Source organism: Agelaius phoeniceus, chromosome 4, assembly GCF_051311805.1.
Source record: "Agelaius phoeniceus isolate bAgePho1 chromosome 4, bAgePho1.hap1, whole genome shotgun sequence".
Classification (NCBI taxonomy): domain Eukaryota; kingdom Metazoa; phylum Chordata; class Aves; order Passeriformes; family Icteridae; genus Agelaius; species Agelaius phoeniceus.
This window is the reverse complement of record NC_135268.1, coordinates 42,780,117-42,800,649: the sequence shown is the minus strand read 5'-3', so window position 1 is coordinate 42,800,649 and position 20,533 is coordinate 42,780,117. Positions and strand designations below refer to the sequence as shown.

At 36.1% G+C, this 20,533-nt stretch overlaps 1 protein-coding gene and 1 long non-coding RNA gene across 24 annotated transcripts in view; one reads left to right on the top strand and one right to left on the bottom strand.

Moving 5' to 3' along the window:
- SORBS2 (sorbin and SH3 domain containing 2) overlaps window positions 1-20,533 on the top strand; it is a 145,029-nt gene that overhangs the window by 105,029 nt on the left and 19,467 nt on the right. For 11 of the 23 annotated variants that reach the window (XM_077177435.1, XM_077177444.1, XM_077177438.1 and 8 more), the window contains 5 exons: window positions 9,910-9,962; window positions 10,604-10,791; window positions 13,012-14,571; window positions 17,248-17,339; window positions 19,739-19,785. In XM_077177435.1, coding sequence (XP_077033550.1) covers window positions 9,910-9,962; window positions 10,604-10,791; window positions 13,012-14,571; window positions 17,248-17,339; window positions 19,739-19,785 — 1,940 coding nt within the window. The remainder of the gene's footprint in view (window positions 1-9,909; window positions 9,963-10,603; window positions 10,792-13,011; window positions 14,572-17,247; window positions 17,340-19,738; window positions 19,786-20,533) is intronic. The other 12 variants (XM_077177445.1, XM_077177433.1, XM_077177430.1 and 9 more) reach the window with 3 other exon arrangements.
- On the bottom strand, window positions 2,600-11,421 carry LOC143693970 (uncharacterized). Its single transcript, XR_013182106.1, has 3 exons — window positions 11,364-11,421; window positions 11,136-11,215; window positions 2,600-2,770 (listed from the first exon to the last, which is right to left on the bottom strand). It is a non-coding gene; the product is annotated as an uncharacterized LOC143693970 (long non-coding RNA).

Sequence of the window (20,533 nt, the reverse complement as noted above, 5' to 3'; positions counted from 1 at the left end):
AGAAGCCACTGATAGGGTGGTACAAAAGTTGTTTTGATGTGTGTTTCTATCTCCAGTGTCTGCAATTCAGCTAAATATTCCTCTTTTTCTCCAATATCATCCAAACAATGGACTTGTTTCCTAAAATGAATATTTACTTTCCATTAATAATTAAATGGCAATGTAACAACTTAATCTTACTCATGTGTAAATGAAATTAATTTTTTTTACTAGTTTCTGCCCTGTATATATGAGAAGCAATTCCTCCATACATGTACATATATCTATTTCTGCAGTAGAGTATGTAAGGAAAAATCTCAGTGTTGCTGTAAAAAAAGACCTCATAAAACTCGTATATGCAATGCCTCTATTTTCATTAGTTATTTTACTCTAAGCATAAAAGTATACATGTGGTAGTCAAATAAAACTGTGAGGTTAAATTTTAGTTCTACATTTTTTTAATCTCTGTTCAACAAACAAATTTTGTACTGAGTTTATATTCAAGAAGAATTCATGATTAGAATCAATTTTTCTAAATTACTGTTTTGTCAAATACCAGAAATAGACTGGGCTTGTTCCATGATGTACATCTGTTGTTTTTTGTTTGGTTTGGTTTTTAGTGTAGTGAAAAATTGGAAATTTTCTTTAGAGCATGCATATTTGGTTGCTTTTGACATCTCAATCTGGTTATTTGAATATTCTGCTTGATATTCTTAATATGGCAATATAAAATATTTCTTCTCATGAAGAAATATACTAAGTCCATCTGTAGTAGACTTGGAGTTACCACAGCTATTTAAAAGTAGTCCAAAATAAATTTTAAAAAGTGAAAGAAAATTCTTTAGAGATAATAAAGTGCCAAAGCCAAATTTACAACAGGTATCTCAGCCCTCTGTTCCAGACAGGCTTCAGTTTGGTGTTTGAACTTGCAAATGCAAAATACTGATCTACATGTAAGAGCCATTTAACTCATGAGTTTAAATGCAGTTTTGGTTATTACCTGTGGATGTCTATCTGTGTATCAAACCAAGAACAGGCAAAGCTACATGTAATACTAGAGATGTAATTTTGCTCATTGTCCATGTTCTATACTTGAGTATGCTGATGCAGTGTTGTGTTGACTATCTGGTGCAAAAGGCGAAAGGAATGAAGTTACTTAGTGGTCTTCAGTAGTATATTTTCAATTAATAACCAAAATATTACTAAATTTCTAGGTGAAGGATAGATTGTAGGAACATTATTTGACTGGCAAGTCGAAAAAAGGGATTTTCCCTTATTGCTTTTACTTTCTATTCCAGTAGTTTGGGAGATGCTTTGTGAGACTAAGCCAAGTGCAGCTTCTAAGTCAAAATTATTCATTCATTTCAAGTCTCTTAGAAAGGGAGATAATAGAAAAAGCTCTGTCAGCACAACTGAATCCAAAAGCCCAACAAAATCAATTGCCTGTGTATTGATCTTGGTAGAACAGGGATTGCAGTCGTCTCCAGAACTGCCAGCAGCAGGGAATTTGCAGGCTTTAGTGCTCAGTTTCTTTTTGTTTGCTGCCCTCTGCGGTTGAAGCTGTAAATTAAAGTGGACTTGGCTGCATGGAGCTAGCTTTACATACTTTTTAACAGCCTCATTTTATTTGCTACCCAAGAAGAAATTAAAACTTAGAAACTAGATAAAATACATGATTTCTAGCTTCTTCTTTACCAGCAGAAACACAAGGGTTTTTAAGCTTACAGCTAATTGCAAGAGTATCCTGAAGCTGAAAAGGGAGGCAACTCCCATTCTCATTTTTATCTCCTTGGCTGGTTTAGGGGAGCCCAGTTGATCTGTCAGTGTGTTCTGCCTCCCTGCAAGGAGGGACATGGTTCCATCACTGGGTACGTGTGGGGCTCTTCAGGGCACCTTGAGGCTCAGAGCAATGTCAGTAGGCCAGGACTTCTAGAGCAAAAAATTCCACAATTCCAACCCTATATACATTTTATATTATTTATTTATTTGTTTGTTTTCTGTAAATACACAGAAATGTTGTTGATATCAACATTTCTGGGAAAATTAATTTTTTTATAGAATATAAAGATAAAAACATGCAATATTTCAACATACAGTAACTTAGTTCGGAGAAAGAATGGAAAATAATTGTTTAGTAATGTCTTCTCAGACTATTCAGATGCAAATTGTGGAATTTTTTTTAAGATAAGCAAAAAAACCCTCTAAATATGGCAAGCATTTCCTATAATTCCTGTATATCAAGTTGATATACAGCAAAGTTATCTTTTGCATTTTGCATCTTGTCATTTTTTGCCCTCATGCCTTTTTATCTCTGTAGAAGAGAATCCTGTGTTTTTTTCTTAAATTAGCCCTAGTCTCTATTAAATTCACACATTTTAGTAGTCAGTTCATGAAACTAATTTCAGTAGTGCTTCTCTACGAAAGACTTGGGTTTCTATAGTTGAGTTCAAGCTGTACTGCTGAGGTACAGCTGTGGCTGGTAGAAATGTAAGGGCAAAATTCCAGAGGATCTTCACTTCCTAACCCTTCTGTGGAACACAGCAAGTTTTTCATCAGTGACATTTACTTCCCTCTGCATTCACAGAAATACTACTTCTCTTACTTGAAAGGGCATTGTGAAGATAAGTGTATAAAACAACAGCTGGGGTCCAGATATTGCATGAACAGCTCACAGACACGTGAGCACCAAGGTAGTTCTGAAGGATTGTTGACTTTTCAATAGAGCAGTGTTGGCAGGCTGTCCCAGTAACACCAAAAGCAGCAAGAAAAGTGCTGTAAGATGTTTAATTACCTGAAATGGTCAAAAGCACAGTGTTATATTTTGCAGAAAACAGAAATAGCTGTGTGTGATTGCTCCAGTCTACTGGTGACAGTTCAACTGGAGGAAAAAGTGTCACATACTTGATCACCAGTGTCATTCTTTATTGCAAGACCCTGTCTTCTTTGATGATTGCTTTCTAGGGCACACCATAATTAGTGTCTAGGTTCTGATAATTACAGTTATGGAGAAGCAAATTTTAAATTCAGAAATGTCTTTAACAAGAGGATTTCTCTGTTTCAGAGATATTTAAGCCAACAGTTCACTGTAATTCTGTGCTGCATGAAAGCCTACATCAGATGCTACAAAGAAACTGAAGCTATTTAGAAAGTAATTATGCAGCCAAGTTTACAGTTGATTAGATATCCCATTGAGAGCTGTACTGTTTTGCACCGTCATGTTTTCATGCTGCTTGAATAAATCTGTCAATTATTCTTCTGTTCACTGAAGAATTTCCTTAATACTATCTTCAATTCCTTTATCCCTTGGTTGTGAGAATTTTCAGATGAAAACAATGTATTCCACTGTCGAAAAAAATGCTTCATTATGTCAACAAGGCTATGCAAGATAAAGCATTTCACAGTACTGCTGAAACAAATATTAATGGAATGCATAATTTTTTGTTCCCTATCTTTTGACCATAGGATTTAAAATATATCAGTTCCTTTTCATAGGCTGAAGTGGCTTTTTAACATAGTGATGCTTGCATGATGCATATTCCTTATCTCTGCTCAGTGCTTGCTTCAAGACATCAAGATTCAGAATTAACATGCTTTGTGAGAAGACAAAGAATGACCAAAAACAATACAGATAAAGTTGTGTCTTTATTGCTGATCTGATGGGCAATTTCCTGCCTATGCTGGAGAAGACAATCATTTAAACCATCTTCCTAACAAGGACTCTTTAGCAGCATTAAATGTAATTAACTAATGCAGTGATGTTAAAGAAAAGGTCGAAGAGCCCTCTTAGCTTTAAGAATGTAATTTTAAAATGTTTAACATCTTCCAGTCCTTGGAAGAACATCAACCAAAAGAAAAGTATTAAAGCTACCAGTGAATGACAGCTCTTGAACACGAATATCCTCTATCTTAAATACCATCTTCATTCTTTCATTTTATTCCATTTATTTCCCCATATTTGTTCTATGTCTGTGTGTTTGTTGTTAAAGTGATACAGCATTTCTAGCACTTTGCTCAGTGTGTGCCTTTTCCTTCCCTTTTCCTTCACAACTGCTCCAGACTGATCGCATAACCCCAGATGACATAGATTTAGAAAACGAACCCTGGTATAAATTCTTTTCAGAGCTGGAGTTTGGACGTCCGGTAAGTGAGGACAGAATATTGATATTTCCACTTTAGGAAAAAAATCTTTTTAGAATGAGGAATTTAAATTACCAAATTCACCAAGTATAAGCCAGTAAAATTAATATAAGGGTTTTTTTTTGAGGAAAGGCAGTAAAGTCCCATAAATATAAGTATTTTTTTTTCAAATAGACTCTTAAATTGCTAGAGTAGTTATAGTAATAGCTTTAATAAGGAGTAGGTATTAGATAAATAGTAGTGTGTAAGTATTTAATAACAAGACATTAATAATAAGACAAATTCCATTATAAACAGGGATGTTTGCTGGTTTCTCTCAAATTTTTCATTTGGCTGGATTATTTTTGAACAATCTTCTAGGACAGAAAAATATGACAGTTTGCATTAGAGAAGCTAAGTTACAGATCATAACTTTTACTTAAAGGACCAGATCTAAATTTAAATGTATGAAGCCAGAAACAAATTTCTTACAGCAGGAACTACTGAGAATTTTTTTTCCTTTTCTTCATATCTTATATACATACATGCAGAATATGTATTTTTTACCTGAACACAGAGATATGGGTTTGCTCTGTTTTCAAGCTGGACACCTGTTTGAATTGACAGACTTCAGTTCTGCTCCAATTTTCACAGAGTGCCATTACCCAAAACAAGGGCTTTGGCAAACAGGTGCTGGTTTAGACCTGCTGCCAGCACTTACGTCTAAAATTATAAACCTGAATAGTTCCATCTGGCCAAAACACCTAAAAATCAGAAATATCTCAAATTTTCACCTTCAATTTCCTTAGCACGTGCAGTTCTTCTGCAAATACCATAGGCTTAGTTGTATCTAAGCACCTAAGGCTGTTTGTATGTTTTTTACAATGGTAAAACAGTAACACTGTCCTTGAGGCAAGACTGAGAACTAGATTTCACTTCCTCCCTGCACAACGCCTTAACAACTCGGTTGGAGATGCACCCGCTCTTGCTTTTGCACACTCCCTCTCTGGCTCCACAGAGCTCCAATTCTTTCCTGTGCACTCTAACATCTTTAGGAAAAAAGATAGCAAATATCCTCATCCCAAAAGAGTGTCTAAGTCTGCAATATTCAGACAGGCAGAAAATTAAAAGAAATTAAAATCCCCTTAGAAAAAGGAGGGAAGTAAACCTAAGCACTCCCTCAGTCTTTTTAAGCATTCTCATAGCTCCCCAAGATCCTCCCCGAGATTTTTTGAGTTTAAAAAGCAGAAGCCACAGGCCACAGACAGGAAATCTAAAGACATGAGCTTGAGAGTATCAGGATTTAAAATATCCCCATTCTTTTCATTCCCTGTCATCCAACAGTTCTCTGGAGGCCTATCAGAATTTTAATTAGTGACATGCCAGCTACATGAGGAGCCTGAGCACAGACACAGGGCCTTGGAGAACACCCTGGAACCAGGCACCTTAGTCCCTTTCTGTAGCTAGCCATAAGCCAAAATCAAAACTCCCTGTTGCTTCAGGGAGAGCAGAAGAGAAAGCAAATGATATACACTCTTTTAAAACCTTAATGTTTTAATCATAGCATTTTAAAAATTACCCATTGAATATCCCATGAAAATTTTAAAAAATAATAAAGGTAAATATATCTGGGTTTAATTTCTTGTGCAGTGGTCTATATTGTTATCACATTGTCATGGATTACATTTTATCTCCATTATCCTGCCATTCAAGTGGTATTATCATTTCTCCCTCTATGTGGGCAGAAACAGTACAGATAAATTCTTCTGATTAACCATATCTAAACAATATTTTACAGATAACAATAGCTTTTAAAATAAAATCTATTGAAATTCCTCCAACAGAGCATAACTGTGATGCTTTAGACCTTTCTCTTTCAGTGTTAAAACTTGCTGGTATTTATTCAGCCATTCCAGTTGTAAATTTTACCACCTAAAGTTACTAACATTTTATTAAGATATTTTAAAAATAACACATTTATCCTTCCATTCTACCCGTGTGTGTCACTCTTTGTATCTGACGCTGTCAACACTTAATTTCTAACTGTGTCACCTTTTCCACATGTTTCATTCCTTGCTGCCATTGATCCTCCTTCATTTCATCTCTACACTTCTGCTTTTATGATGCAGCCACCTAAAAAGCTTTTGGACTATGTTCAAGACAATTCTTCTGGTGTTTCCAATGAGGTAAATGAATGGTTCTTTTTCAGATGATTCTCTTGGGAAGAAGGGTTGGAATGCTCACCATTTATATCTTGGTTTGTTAAAATTTAGTGGTTTCCTTCTGATAGCTATGAAACATTTCTAATTCACAATCATTGTATCTTTGTCTTCATATCTTTCCAGATCACTAGTGCATTTGGATGTTGATCTTATTATCCTAGGAACTGTGAGTCCTTATACCCAAAACTTCTCAGAGATTAATACCCAGAATTACACAACACTCCATACGTCTCTAACTGACAAATTCCCACTTTTCAGAGTTGGGCATGTGCCTTGCACAATTAATCCATCAGCACAGTTTATTTTTTTATTAAAATATCTGACTGCAAATTCTATCTGTCAAGTGAAAGCCTTTGTGGCTAAGCTGTCATTGCTCCAATTAAGGTTGCTCATCAGGTAAAACAGCAATTAATAGTACTTTTGTAATTTATAACTCAGGGTTGACAGTTGCTGTCAGTACTGCAAATAAAATTAATCAAGATCAGGTAGTGGGTTGACATTGCCCTACTCTGAGTGGGAGAGATTCAGGCTTTCATTCCTCCTCCACTCCCTCCCCTTTTTTACAGCGTTAGGGCAAAAGTCAGCAAATCCTCTCTACTGGCAACTTTGCTTCATATGGTGGCTTTAATTCATCCATATTTGTGATTCACTCTCATCTTCTGCAGTTTCTCCAAAAGTTAAACTCAAATTGTGGTCTTAAATTGTTAATTGTTTGCAATTTACTCTCGTTTGATTTTAAGCTCTCTATAGATCTAGAAAAAGCTCATAGTTTTGAAATTTGGGCCCAGTTCTCTGAAAGAAAAAGCTTCTAGGCCTTTTCTAATTCCTGTTGGTTTTCAATAAATCAAGGAAGACAATTTAAAAGCCCTAACATGACTTTGAAATATTCCCATGTTCAGTAGGTCTGGGTAAAATGGCTATTAAGTATCACTGGTTTTCTCTTGGATTAATTTACAAAGTCCTCTCTTTAATTTTGAAATTTTAGTAATCTTTAAATATGATAAATCATGTTCAAAAATGACAGCAACTTAATACTTCTCCAAAGGAGGAGACTATTCAAAATAACTTGATAAAGTATTATAACCATCGTACAAACAAGCCTATTTGTTATTTTCGTTTTACTTTTGCCTACTTTCCCTAGCTCCATTTTTAATCAGCATTAAAGCCTTGATGCATGAAAACAGCTAAAATACTGGATAAATTCTAAATAAATATATCATTTTTTTTAGTAAAACCAAATCAAAGTATTCAAAAAAGATTTGGAGTTGTCATCTCCAGTATTTAATTTTTTTTCAAGTTGCCTTTATTCATATAGAGCAGTGTTGAATATTGTGGAAGATGGCTAATTATTTTTGGGGATGGGAGAGATGTGTTCAGTTGGGCCATCTAAAAGTGGGTCAATAAACACCCAAGAGCTGATAGGACAGCTGCAAACAGTAAAACAAGTAGTAAAAAACAACCACACACAGCATTTACTTTCACCTTTCCTCTATATGTCACATCAATGAAGCTCTTCCTGTGGAGAGAAGGTATAAACTCCACACAATCTATAAAATAATATATGCCTGTAGTAGAAATTAGTGTTGTAGAATGGGCAAAGTACAGGATCTGTCATAGAGAAAAAACTTTAAAGCCAGCATCAAATAAAGGATAAAAGGGCAAGTTGCATTCAAGGTGGTAAAAGAATCTTAAAGGATGTAAAGTGAAAGCCAGTAACCCAGCAAGCAATTTTGGCATGATAGGCACTTCTAGCCATCTGTGTATAGCCTGGGGAATGCTGTGAAAAGAAGTTCCCTCTGGTGGGATTTCCATTGTGTGATCCCATAGCCTTCCACAGGAGAGAGTGAGGATCTGCTCCACCCTTGGGAGTGACATCATGGTCTGTACAGGCATGGAGCCACTACAGGTGGTGGGAAGCAAGCACTGCCTCAGGGCCATTTGGCCACTGTCCCCTCCAATGTGGTCAGTGGTAGCAAGTGGAGGTGGTTGGCATCTGCACGAAAGAATCCTCAATGAAAATTTGTCTGCAACGTTTGCACCACCTTGTGCAACATTTCTGAGAGATCACCCGTGGTCCTGTGTGTCCTTCCTGGCTGCTTCCAGACCATGGCAGTGACTGGTCAAGAGAAGGAAGATGGTTGTGGCCAGTTTTGAAATGAGACTCGAGTGTTTTCCAGGACAGGCTGAATGTGTATTTTATGGGTAGTGCAGGGAAGCACACAGACCTGAGGCCTTTGCTTCCTGTGGTTATACTGGCTGGTGGTGTGAGCAACACTGTGTCTGGCTTCTATGGTTTTATTGCAGATAGACCTCATAGTATTGATATATATCTTAAAATCATTGCATTTGGAGAGTGATGGGACAATCGTCACAAAGTACTTATAAGCCTTCAGAGGGTGTAAAGAAAAACTTGAAAATATGAACTATGTGAAAATAGCTCAAGTTTTAGATAACATTTGTTTCATATTGTGGCATGTTTGTGTGGCTCTCCCCACCCCATAGTCCTAAAAAATCTGTTCCCAAATATTCTAAGACTACTGGTGACTTCTCTACCTAAGTGTCAGTTAACAGATCTGGGTGAAGTTCTGTTCATGAGCTTGCAAATCAAATCATTGGGGAAAAAAAAAATCCAACAAAAGAAAGGATTTGTACAGCCCATGAGTGGCATTACTTCAGCAGTCCTTCAGGACAAAGATTTTTCCATGCACAGAAAAAGCCAAGAAGGCTCTCTATAAAGGGAAAAAATATTTCCTGCACCTTAGAAACTTGTATGATAGTTCTATTTCTAGTCCATTGGGTTATGGAAAGCTGAAGTGACATGGCAGGAACTTGAAAGAAGTTCAATTCTTGAACCTGACTGCTTTATACCCATGAAGAAATACCCCAGGAACCAAGCAGTTCATTCTAGATTCATACCTGGGTACCAGAACTGTAATATTACTTAATTCTGACTAAAGGCTTAAAATGGTTGATTTAAAATCAGTAGTCATTTAAGGCTGACTTTGAATTAATAATGTAATTATGGAAGTTCCATCTCCCAGTAGCTGCATCTGTAACTCCATAAGCAATGACTCATTTTCTGTGATGAGAACTGTTCTTACCAGGTATATAAGGCCAGTTGTGCACCACAAACATCATGGGATTGACAAAAGCTTCTGGCTATTATTGGTTGTAGGATTTTGGTGAGTAACTGAGGGATGAAGAGAAGCTTTGCAGACCTCACATATACATAAAAGAATAATTTTCAGATTTTTCTGGTTTTACAGTAAAGATTTGTTTCAGCTGTTCTGTAACTGGTTTTGAAAAGTATATAAAAAAGCATGATTAGGGATCATTATGTAACAGTGCTTTAAAGGAAAAAAATTCCTGAAGTAGAATAGGTAATGAAATCTAGCAATGCTTTTTAAAAGCTGCATAATTTATTCTCATGAAATGTTGCTGTGTCTATGATGGAGTGCTCAGGATGTTAATTATCATGGGCTGTTGTTATAGGATTTGCCACAGAGTAACAAGGAGTCATCAAATATGATAAAAAAAATTGTCACTCTTTCTTCAAATACAAACATAACAATCCATGTTTTTGTTTTCACAGGCTTCCTTATATCATCACTATTCAACAGACAGAGGCCTGGACAGGCCCTCCAGGTAAGAAGCACTATCTATACTTCAGCAGACACAGACTATCCAGCCTGAGGGTCTTCTTTGAGACCTGACACCAGCAGATTTTGTGAAGAGTCAGATTTTAACATTCACCTTGTGAGCTACTGGCAAATTAGATGCTTGGAGTGTTGATTTTGATACTGATGTGTAGATTTTATTTTAGTTTTACAAGGACTTAGCGTTTGCATTTAAATTAATCACACCGTGTTCTGGGTCTTTCCACTAACATCCCTGAGCTTCTCTCTCAGCAGCAGTGATTTATTCTTTACCCTTACTGCCTGCAGTGTATTCAGTGCTGTTTCCCTAAGCATGATACCTTGACTGTTCTCAGTCTCTATCTTTTTCATATCTTTGCATCTAAACTCTAGTTCCAAAAAATAGTCTAACATATCTTGATGCATTTATTTCAAAGAAAATGGCATAGTAATGTTGTGTACAATTTTAAAACAATCAGGTTAAGAACAAATTAATCTTTTCACTGGGAAATAGGCTGTAAGATATGTGAGACCAGTGCTTCTTCCCTTTATGTGTTTTTCATCTATAAACCAATATTATAATTATGACCTTACTTCTTAAATTCCTGAATTCTGATCTCAGAGTCAGACTGATCCTGCTTTTTTCTGTAGTTCTGCAAGTACTGCGAGTGACTACAGAAAGCGAAGGAAGTCAGAGCCCGCTGTGAGTCACCAGAGGGCACACAGTGACCAGAACGCCAACAGACCTAACCTGGGCCGTACAGACACACAGGGCTCATGTTCCACCCTTAGGAAGCCTTTAACTAGCTCATCTCCTTCTTCTCCATCACGAGCTAAAGGTAAGAGGAGGCCATGTTAGCTAGCAGAAAACTGCTGCTGATGTGTTGTACTTCATGTGGGTAGCAGCTGCCTGCGGCTTGGTCAGCAGCTTTGAGCCTTTCCTGAAAGGCAGACTTCTTTATTCTTACAGGTGTAATTTTAAGCTGGAAAGCTGGATTTGTAACAAGGATTTTCCAGTTTCAACTGCTTGTTCTGACAAGAGAATTGACTAAAAGAAGACTATGAATTCTACCACAATACATAAACCCTATTTATTTTTATTAACTCTACTACTCTCTTACTAGATTATTGTGATTTTAAAGCTAGTTTTATTATATTGAGGAAGTAAATTGAGACAAATTACCTGTAAGATTAAAGATGTATGTCCAGGATAGTAGACCTTTTAAATCCATAGGGGATGTCTTAGTTGTCCGTTATTAGGACCTAATGTAATCAAGAAAATATCCATTGTTATCAGGACATTATTTAATCAAGAAAGCATCCATAGTCTGATTTCTTACTTTTTAAATCCTTGGTAGTATTTAGTAGAGCTGATGCAATCTAATTAGCTTATTTTTGGCAAGTAACTCACCATCCTCTTACTGTTTTCCATGTCTCTCCAGGAAAGAGATCACAGAGTCAGTTCTTTATTTGGGTTTTTGGAGATTTGGATGGGTTTTTCTAGAAAACAAAAAAGCTTCCAGTAAAATATAAAATGGAAGTAATATATAGAATAATACTGAATATGTCTCCATCTCTTTGAATTATTATTTTTATTATTCTCTTAATTGCTCTGTTTTGTAGCTATACTAACTAATCAGTAAACTTTTGTAACACTAAATTCACAGTGAAAAGAACATAATATCTAGACTGCAACAGAAAGTGTCTAAGAAAAGCAGTGAGGAACATTGAGAGTGAAGTGATTGAAAAGTAAATGTATTTTAAACATTTAAAATATTAAAGTGTTACAGCAGTAATTTTAAAAGTGGAATAACTCATCCATTTGGCTTACTAGGCGAGGCAGTAAAAAGTTAATAGATTCTACTTGCCTGCATGTGCCTTTGACTCCGCCACCAATAACAAGTACTAAGCATGACTTCAACACTTCCTGTTTTTAAAAATCCTTCCATTAAGAATATCTTCCACAGCCAATTACCTTTCAGAAGGTGACACTGTTCTGTCCCAGCATTATGACCCCTGTAGAATTTTAATTTTTTCTTGAAATTAACCAATTTGTTAAAGGAGCACATTATAAACTGTTTGATCACCATGAATTTTGAACTCAAGTGTTTCAGTTTCAGATCTAGATTCCATTTCTTTTAGAAAGCAGACTGAGCTGTTTGAAGCATCTTCCTGAACTGAATGTTGCCACTTGAGACTATTTTTGAAAGTTCAGTACAATTATGAAAGACCACTGTTCCAGATTTGTCTTGTAGTGTCTTCTAGATCTACCATGCACATAAAAATATGTCTTAAAGCTTGAAAAATCAGGCTTTTGTTATGGAAGTCAATCTAAGGGTTATTTTTACTTCTACATTGTGGTTAGGCTCAGTAAACTGATACACCTTCCTTTACACTTGCATAGCACTTCCTGAGCTGCCTTCCTCTGCCCTGCATAAGCTGTACAAAACACTACTCCCTTCAGTGCTGCCACACAGGGAAGGAGCAGACTACCTGTGAATAACAGGGAGAAATTTCCTATTTGATCTGATACAAAGATTTATCTTTATTTTAATTATCTTAGAATATGTGGATGCTGTGAACTCTGGGTATTATACAGGTTAAAAATCATAAACAACTTTTTCAGAATGCTCCGTTGGAAAAGTCAGTATTACCCTGAGGTCTAGATTTGTTGTGTGACTTCATCTTTAAATACTTTGCAGTTTTTATTGTCTGTTGACCTGCTTAAAAATCCCAATTAATCCCCAATTAATGCCTGGTTTCTTATGTTGCTTTGATGGCAGCAGTTGTAGAGGAGATAACATCTCTATAATTAATAAGGAATTCTTTTTGTTGTTCAGATTATCATGAGTGCATTTTAGCAGCTGGAAAATAACTTAATAATTAACTCTGCAGTCCTAGTCTGTAACAAACTATGTACTGACCTAAGCTGATAAATGCACTAATTACTATCTCTTTTCTAGTCTTTCTAATACTTACTGATGCTAATTCCAACTTTCTGAATCTTTTAATTTCTGGCAATGTCTCTTTTTTACCATGCTGCTCTATGGATTATAAAGGTGGGGATATTAGCAAAGTATATCCATCCCTTTTAAGTTACTCAGTGCACAACCACAACACCTCAAATGAATTAGATTACTGTAGCACTTACAGACAACATTTAGCTGTTCCAAATGATTCAAGAAGGGCAACCAGCTACAAGAATGGCTGGCAAATGACTCGCCAAAATGCAGAAGTCTGGAGTAGCACAGAGGAAGCTGCTTCTCCAAAGAGGAAATCTCGTAGCTGTGATGACCTGTTGACAGATGATCATGATAGCTATCCTGATGCACAGGCCAAGGCCGAAAGCATGGGCTCTCTGTTATGTGAGGAGGACTCCAAAGAAATTTGCTCAATGAACTGGAACTCCCCATACGCTGAGGGCCGTGGTAGTGGTAGGTCAAGAGTTCGTCACAGATCTGCGCATGATGCTCCAGGTTTCCTCAAGATGTACAAAAAGATGCACCGCATCAATCGCAAGGACTTGATGAATTCTGAGGTGATTTGTTCTGTCAAGTCCAGAATACTGCAATATGAAAAAGAACAGCACAAAGGTATTCTTCAAGGCTGGAGAGAGTCATCTACTGAGGAGGTGCCCAGAGACATGGTGCCAACCAGAATATCTGAATTTGAAAAGTTAATTCAGAAGTCAAAATCAATGCCGAACCTTGGTGATGACATGTTGTCAACAGTTACATTAGAGCCTCCTAAAAATGGCTTGTGTCCAAAGAGGCGGTTTTCTATCGAATCCCTGCTGGAAGAAGAAACTCCAGTCAGACATCCCTCTCAGGTACAACGGAGCTACAAGTCTAAAACCCTGGTGCCAATTCATATTGAAGTGACCAGTGATGAGCCACAACGATCACATATAGATTTTTCAGACAGCGATCAAGACGGAGTGGTTTCTGATCTCAGTGACTTTATCCAGATAGAGGGTTCATCCTTTTGTAGTGAAAGTGACTTTGATCACTTCTCCTTCACTTCATCTGAAAGCTTCTATGGATCAGGCCATCACCACCACCACCATCACCACCACCACAGGCATCTCATCAGCTCCTGCAAAGGGCGATGCCCAGCATCCTACACCCGCTTCACCACCATGCTAAAACATGAAAGGGCTAAGCAAGAAACCACTGAAGATCCAAGGAGACAGGAAGTTGAATCCGGCCTGTCTAAGATAGCATTCCTCGTCAGTCCAGTGCCTTTCCGGAGGAAAAAAAGTGCAGCTCCTAAAAAACAAACTGAAAAGAAAAAATGCAAGTCATCTGTGTTTGAAGCACTAGATTCTGCACTTAAAGACATCTGTGACCAAATTAAAGCTGAAAAAAGGCGGGGAAGCTTGCCCGACAACAGTATATTACACAGACTTATTACTGAGCTGCTTCCAGACATTCCAGAAAGGAATTCATCTCTTAAAGCTCTGAAAAAGAGTCCCACGCACCAGCCTTTTCATCCACTGCCTCAAGATGGTGCTATCCATTGTCCACTGTACCAGAATGATTGTGGAAGATTACCTCTTAGTGCCTCTTTTCCAGACATGGATGCAACTAACAACAATGATAGTGCACTGTGTTTCCAAGGTGGATTTACTTTCTTCCTCTATCCTTGTTATTGACTTATCCAACCTTACTCCCTGTGTTTCCCACCCTTTCTCATTCCACTTTGTGTTGTCTATAAGAAGCTTTCATCCCACAAAATTCTTAGTGAAGGACATCATTTTCACCTAGGTGTTGAGGATAGATAAATTTGCTGTCTATTCACAAAATACAGTAACCAGGACAACTGAAGTAGCAGTGCATTTCAACTAATTGAAACTAAATTAGTTCTATAAATTATAATGATGTTATTAAGCAGTGAATTCATGCATCATAAGATGCTGGTCAAACTTAGGATTATCTGCATATTGGTTTCTTCTTTATCACTAAGAAAAAAAGAATGTGACTCTAAAATATATTTTACTATATAATTTTATTAAATATAAGAGATAAAAATGCTGTTAATGCTGCCAGTATCATAGACAGATGGTTCTGTTTTCTTATGAATCCACTACTTTGTGTTATTTTTTGTGAATAGATATTAAGGTCATTTTAGGAAGTTTCCATTTCCACTGTTCAAACAATTTCCAATTTCTGTGGCAGCCAAACTAATTCTTTCCATAGAATTTCAAAATAAATTTTGAGAAATTTCCTGTCTTCTTAGAAGGGAATTTCTCAATAATCAAAACAAGAATGAAATTGTCAGGGTACGTATGACCAATCTGTTTTTAAAGTTACTGCTTTGAGTTGTTTGTTGCTCTGCCTCTTTTTTTGATATTTCTTTTATTTCAATTTTAAAAATAAAAAAATAGTTAAAATATATTCTTGAAATCCCAAATGGATGTAAGAGAGAATGTCTTTAATATAGAAATTATGCAATATTTGATCAAACCCATCTTATCATTATTCTCACATGTTTTTGTGTAACTTTTGCAAGTAGCACAATAATAAATATGTATTTCAAGAGAAATCAGAATTGAACTTATTACCATCTTTTCTTAACTAGTTGTAACAGGCATATTTAGAATAGAAAATTTGGTAAAAAAACAGCTATAAAATGCAGTTCAGAATTTAATTAGTCATACTTGATCATAATTAACCCTGGCACACAGTACTACATGATGAGACTCAAGTTGTTGAAAAATGTGTTTTTCACATATTGTAGTTGCTAAATGAGAATTTTCCAGTCTGTGAAAATAAGGAAATCCATAGTGTAAAGTAAATGTGGATTTCTATTAGCTTTTGCAGTTATGAAGGAGCCTGGCATGAGGAAAGCAATACACTCTGTCAACATTAATATCCCTAAAGTAGCATGGAGAATGAGTAAAGCAGAATATTCAATTAGTTTCCATCAGCACCAGTCATAGCTGAGCTCTACTTCTAATCAAGTTTTCGTGTTTTGCTGGATGCGTGTGCATCTCTTAGAACCACACAGAGACCTGAAGGTCATAGCAGATGACTCAAAGCTACCAGTATTGACTGCATAAGGAGCTGTGGAGAAAAGAAGGAGAATTTTTTGTCCTAAAGCTTCTGCATCTTCACTCCTTTCCAAATCCTTCTCTTACTGCTAGAAATTTAAGAAAAAAAATAGATGTGTTTGGAGTCATTCATTGTATCTTTAGGTTTATGCAGTAGGTGTACATCCTCATTCAGGAACACATGCCGTATCAAAAAAGCTGTCCAGAACTAGGGCTAGGATATACTTATTGGGAATGACATGCTTACAACCAATGGCATAAATCATAAAATGATCTCTTTACCTCCATTGTATTTATCAATAGCCTCAATTTTTTGTGGCTTAGCCAACAACCAATTAGAATGGATGAGATGCTTTCAGTTCTTTTCTTTGTTCCACTTGCATTTCTTTAGAAATGTTGGTAACAACAGATTGTGGGAATGAAGTCAAGGGAAGACAAATATAAATCACGTTTCCACTAGAAAGTACCACTGTGGTAGTAGGAAACTAAAACAGTACTTCTAGAAGTTAAGAGACAGTTCATTAAATAGTTCTATTTTCAGTTCACATTTGCAACTTGCAGAGCTATAGAGTGTATGAGATTTTGATTTTATCCTTATCAAAACATGAGAAAATATTCACCATCCTCTAATAAACACTGGCAAACTGTGCTTTAGAAAAGTCTGCCACATAGATTGGTGACTAATATGATTTGTATTCCATCTCTTAAAACAGAATTGTTTTTATCAAGTAACATCCTTTTAAATTCCCTTGTGCTGCCTAACATGTGCCCCTGGTAAAGTAGAAATGCATCTTAGATCACTTAGGAGGAAACAATGTTTTTTCACATTTTCTCATTGAAGCATGCTTGAATCATGTCTTGTGCATGTAATTATGTGTTTACATTGCTGGCATTCCAAACAATGTCCTGCAACCTGGTGGAGTCTGAGACCTGCTGTCATGTCTTCCACTTGGCCCAGCAGGGGAGCATCCCTTTTCACAGTGAGGCATAAATACACTCTCTTGATCCTCAGTCATAGAGTTCCTTCTGCTCTGGATCAGAGGACAGCCTTAGCCTTTCCTTAAAGTTAGTAATTTTTTTTTTTCCTTTAAAGGTGCTCTTAACCATCATACCATGTGCTTTTCTTTCTATTAAATGTAAAATATAGATTTCAATATCTCTTCACCCCCCAAAATGAAAGCAAGCAGCATTACAGATTTGAATGGTTTTGTTTATCGTAGTTTCACATAATTTCTGTTTTCAGTAGACCAGGAGTCTCCTGGAAGCTATTCTTCTGCTTTCACTGATGTGGGACGATGTACTCCAAGGGAGAGAAGAGGAACTACAGACAAAGAGGTAGTGAAACAATAAATAACACAGCAATATCCATATGGAAAATTGGAAACATATTTGAGACAAGATTTGTCTTGGTTTTAAGACTATATAATGATGCAGACCAAAGGAACAGCATCTTCCTTTTTCATTAAGGAGATTGGTATTTCAAGAAGTTAAAATAATATCAGGCTTTGTAAGATAAGCTGCATTCTTTTGTTCATTATTAAATAGAAATGGACATAAATTCACTAGTTATTGATCAGCTCTGTCAAAACTGATTGGAGTGTGTGTTTGGAATAGAGAAAAATAACAGACTTGACTGGGGAAAGGCTGTTCAGAAACCCGAAGTATTACACAAAGAAACTACCTTGGTAGTTTCAAAACTGATACAAAATATCTATATTTCACTGTTATTTTTGTTTGGAAAGCAAACCACTGCTGTCAGTGGATTAGACAAAACCAGTTATCCTAAGAGGAGTCTCTAACATCTGTAGCAGTTGGTGATTATGGTTAGGTACTGATTGCTTTTATGTTTTGGAAGAGTAAATGGAAGCAGGCCACCAGAAAATGGAAGTGTACCACCTTTAAAGTAACACAAAGCATCACTGAAAAGTACATCTTGAAAAATAACGTATATTATTCTGTATCTTAAGAATGCTTATAGGTCTAGAACTATAAATGCTCTCCAAACAACATAAAAGATTACTATATTTTAATTGCTAATAGATAAGATTTTAGTCTGGGCTATACACCTTGATAAATGGTGGTATGATTAGAACTGAATTCAGAACCATTTATACCCCACTGACTTGCTTATATTTCTGCAATTTGATTAAAAGTCTGCTTTTTTAAAAAAAAAGATTTCTCATTACAAAATACAGTCTAAAAAAGTTCCATAGCCATATTGTTCCATAGGAGTTCCATAGTTCCATAGGAGCCATATTGTATGTTTCTTTTAAAGAATCCTGTGACATGGAAAATCATCTTTCAATTTGAAAATACATAAAATACTTAAATTACAAGACATTTTTAAGATCGTTTTAAAAAGTTTAAAAATGTTAAAGAGAAAAGGCATGTCTATTTCCAGTATGTTTTGTACATTTCAAAGTATTTTGTATTTAAACAGCTCCACTGTTCTTTTCATATCCACTTTTTCTGTTATTTGCTTTAAGAGTTACAATACCAGCTGTACCAAAATCAGGAAAGACTGCATAGGGCTTAGTTACAGTTGATGTGAATCATATGTTGATATGAATATCCCCTCCTGTCTAAGAGACTGTTTTTAATAAGAGCAAGGAACAGAAAAATGCTTTTAAATTTAGGCTATCTTATTTGAAGAAGATCTGTAATAAAAATTGTATTAGTACGGCAAAATTCAAATTGACAGGATCCGTATAATAACTTCAGGGGCTTTTTATTATATTGAAGACAATTCTGTAGGTGTGCTAGATTTGCTAGTCTTAAAATGACAAGAAGAGAGAGAACCAAGTCAAGAACACCTGGCCTGGAATAAAGCTAAAATGTAAAATTTACAAGTGTCCCTTTTTATTCCTGTCATAAAAAGATGTGCACCTTTACATCATGACAAATAGTATCTCTCAGAATAGCATAATCAGCTCATTCTAGTCACTAGGACATCCTAGAGAGGAATTTATTAGAATGGGGTGATCTTATCTGTGCAAGTACTTGCAGAGCAAGACTAAATCACTTCAACAACTGCCCTCATGTGGTTCTGCTTTTCACTTCCTCTGAAGTATCTGGTGCTGGCTACTTGTCAGATGCAGACAGTCCTATTGAGCTTACATGTACTTGGTGACAGAACTTGATAAATGTATGAAAGAAATGTTATCATGTGATTGCCTGTGATAGCAAGAGAGCTGCACAGATGACCCAGATCACCTCCAGTCCTGTGCTTTCTTAAAACTATGAATGTAATTATAGAAATTAAAAATATTCCAACCATTTCCAGCTGTCAGAGAATATGTGTATATATAAATATATATATATAAATGTCATGCATCATTGCAATTGAAATTAGCCTACAGATAACAAGTTTACATTAAAGGCACCTAAAATACTACAGAATATTAAGTATGTGTATTTATGTTGTACCTAGAGATCTAGTTGCCTACAAGTCACATTGACATAGGTGACTTTTTTATTTACTTTGGTACTTCTCTTAAACATCAAGTTGCACAGTAGTCTGCATTAAAATTTAGCTATTTCTGGTTTTAGAACACTAAGTCCCAAACACCTAACTACCTTAAAAAAAAGATGTATATTTTATTGCCTATTTCTTCAAGAACCACTGTAAAGCTCATCCTTTTCTTTTTGGATCTTGGTCACCATTTAAAAATTGAAACACATTTATCATACAGTAATACTACCTGAATGTATTAATCACTTCACCTGTTTTTCAGAAACTGCCAGCTAGAGCTGTATATGACTTTAAAGCTCAGACTTCTAAGTAAGTACTAGACTTTTGTTCATTCAAGAATTCATAATTCAAGCAAACTCTTTCTACCACTTAAGTGGTGTTCGAGCCAGTTTCAACAGTGGATGCCATGGGCATGAGGACCCTGCTTGCTGCCACAGTAGTCCCTGCACTTGCAAACTGTGTGAGAAGTTACTTTGTAAAAAAATTATCTTAAATTATTATATTCTCCATTGTATCTGTTTGAACACATGAATAGCTGTGCATCTTCCACCTTCTAGAGCACAGGTTGTGAAGGCTCTTGGTTGTGAATTACATTTAGGTGACAGAGGGTAAATTGCTAAAACCAGAGTCATAGATAATGAGTTTATCAAAAGTCTGTATAATGCTTCAGCCTCTTCCTGTCTGTCTCAACACACACAGGCTTTCTGCAGGATGTAACGTGCCACATACCAACACAAAAAGCAGTGGTCCATAGCAAAATATTGGGAACCACTAATTTAGGATATGAGACAAAGTAGAATGTCTACAATTAAGTTCTGCTGTTGTTCTAATGATTCAAGACATTTAAACAGTCTTTAGATATGACCAAACATTGACAGTAGAATTACATTAGCTGTGTCAGGACAAAAGTCACAACTGAAATTACCAGAGCAGCACATTAGCTCTTGAAAAACCAAATGGATGATACTGCAAAGATCTCCCAAGCCAGGATCTGAAAATATTCTTAATGATGTTAAAGTCCCTTTTTTGGTATCCAACATTTAACAACCCACTGTCT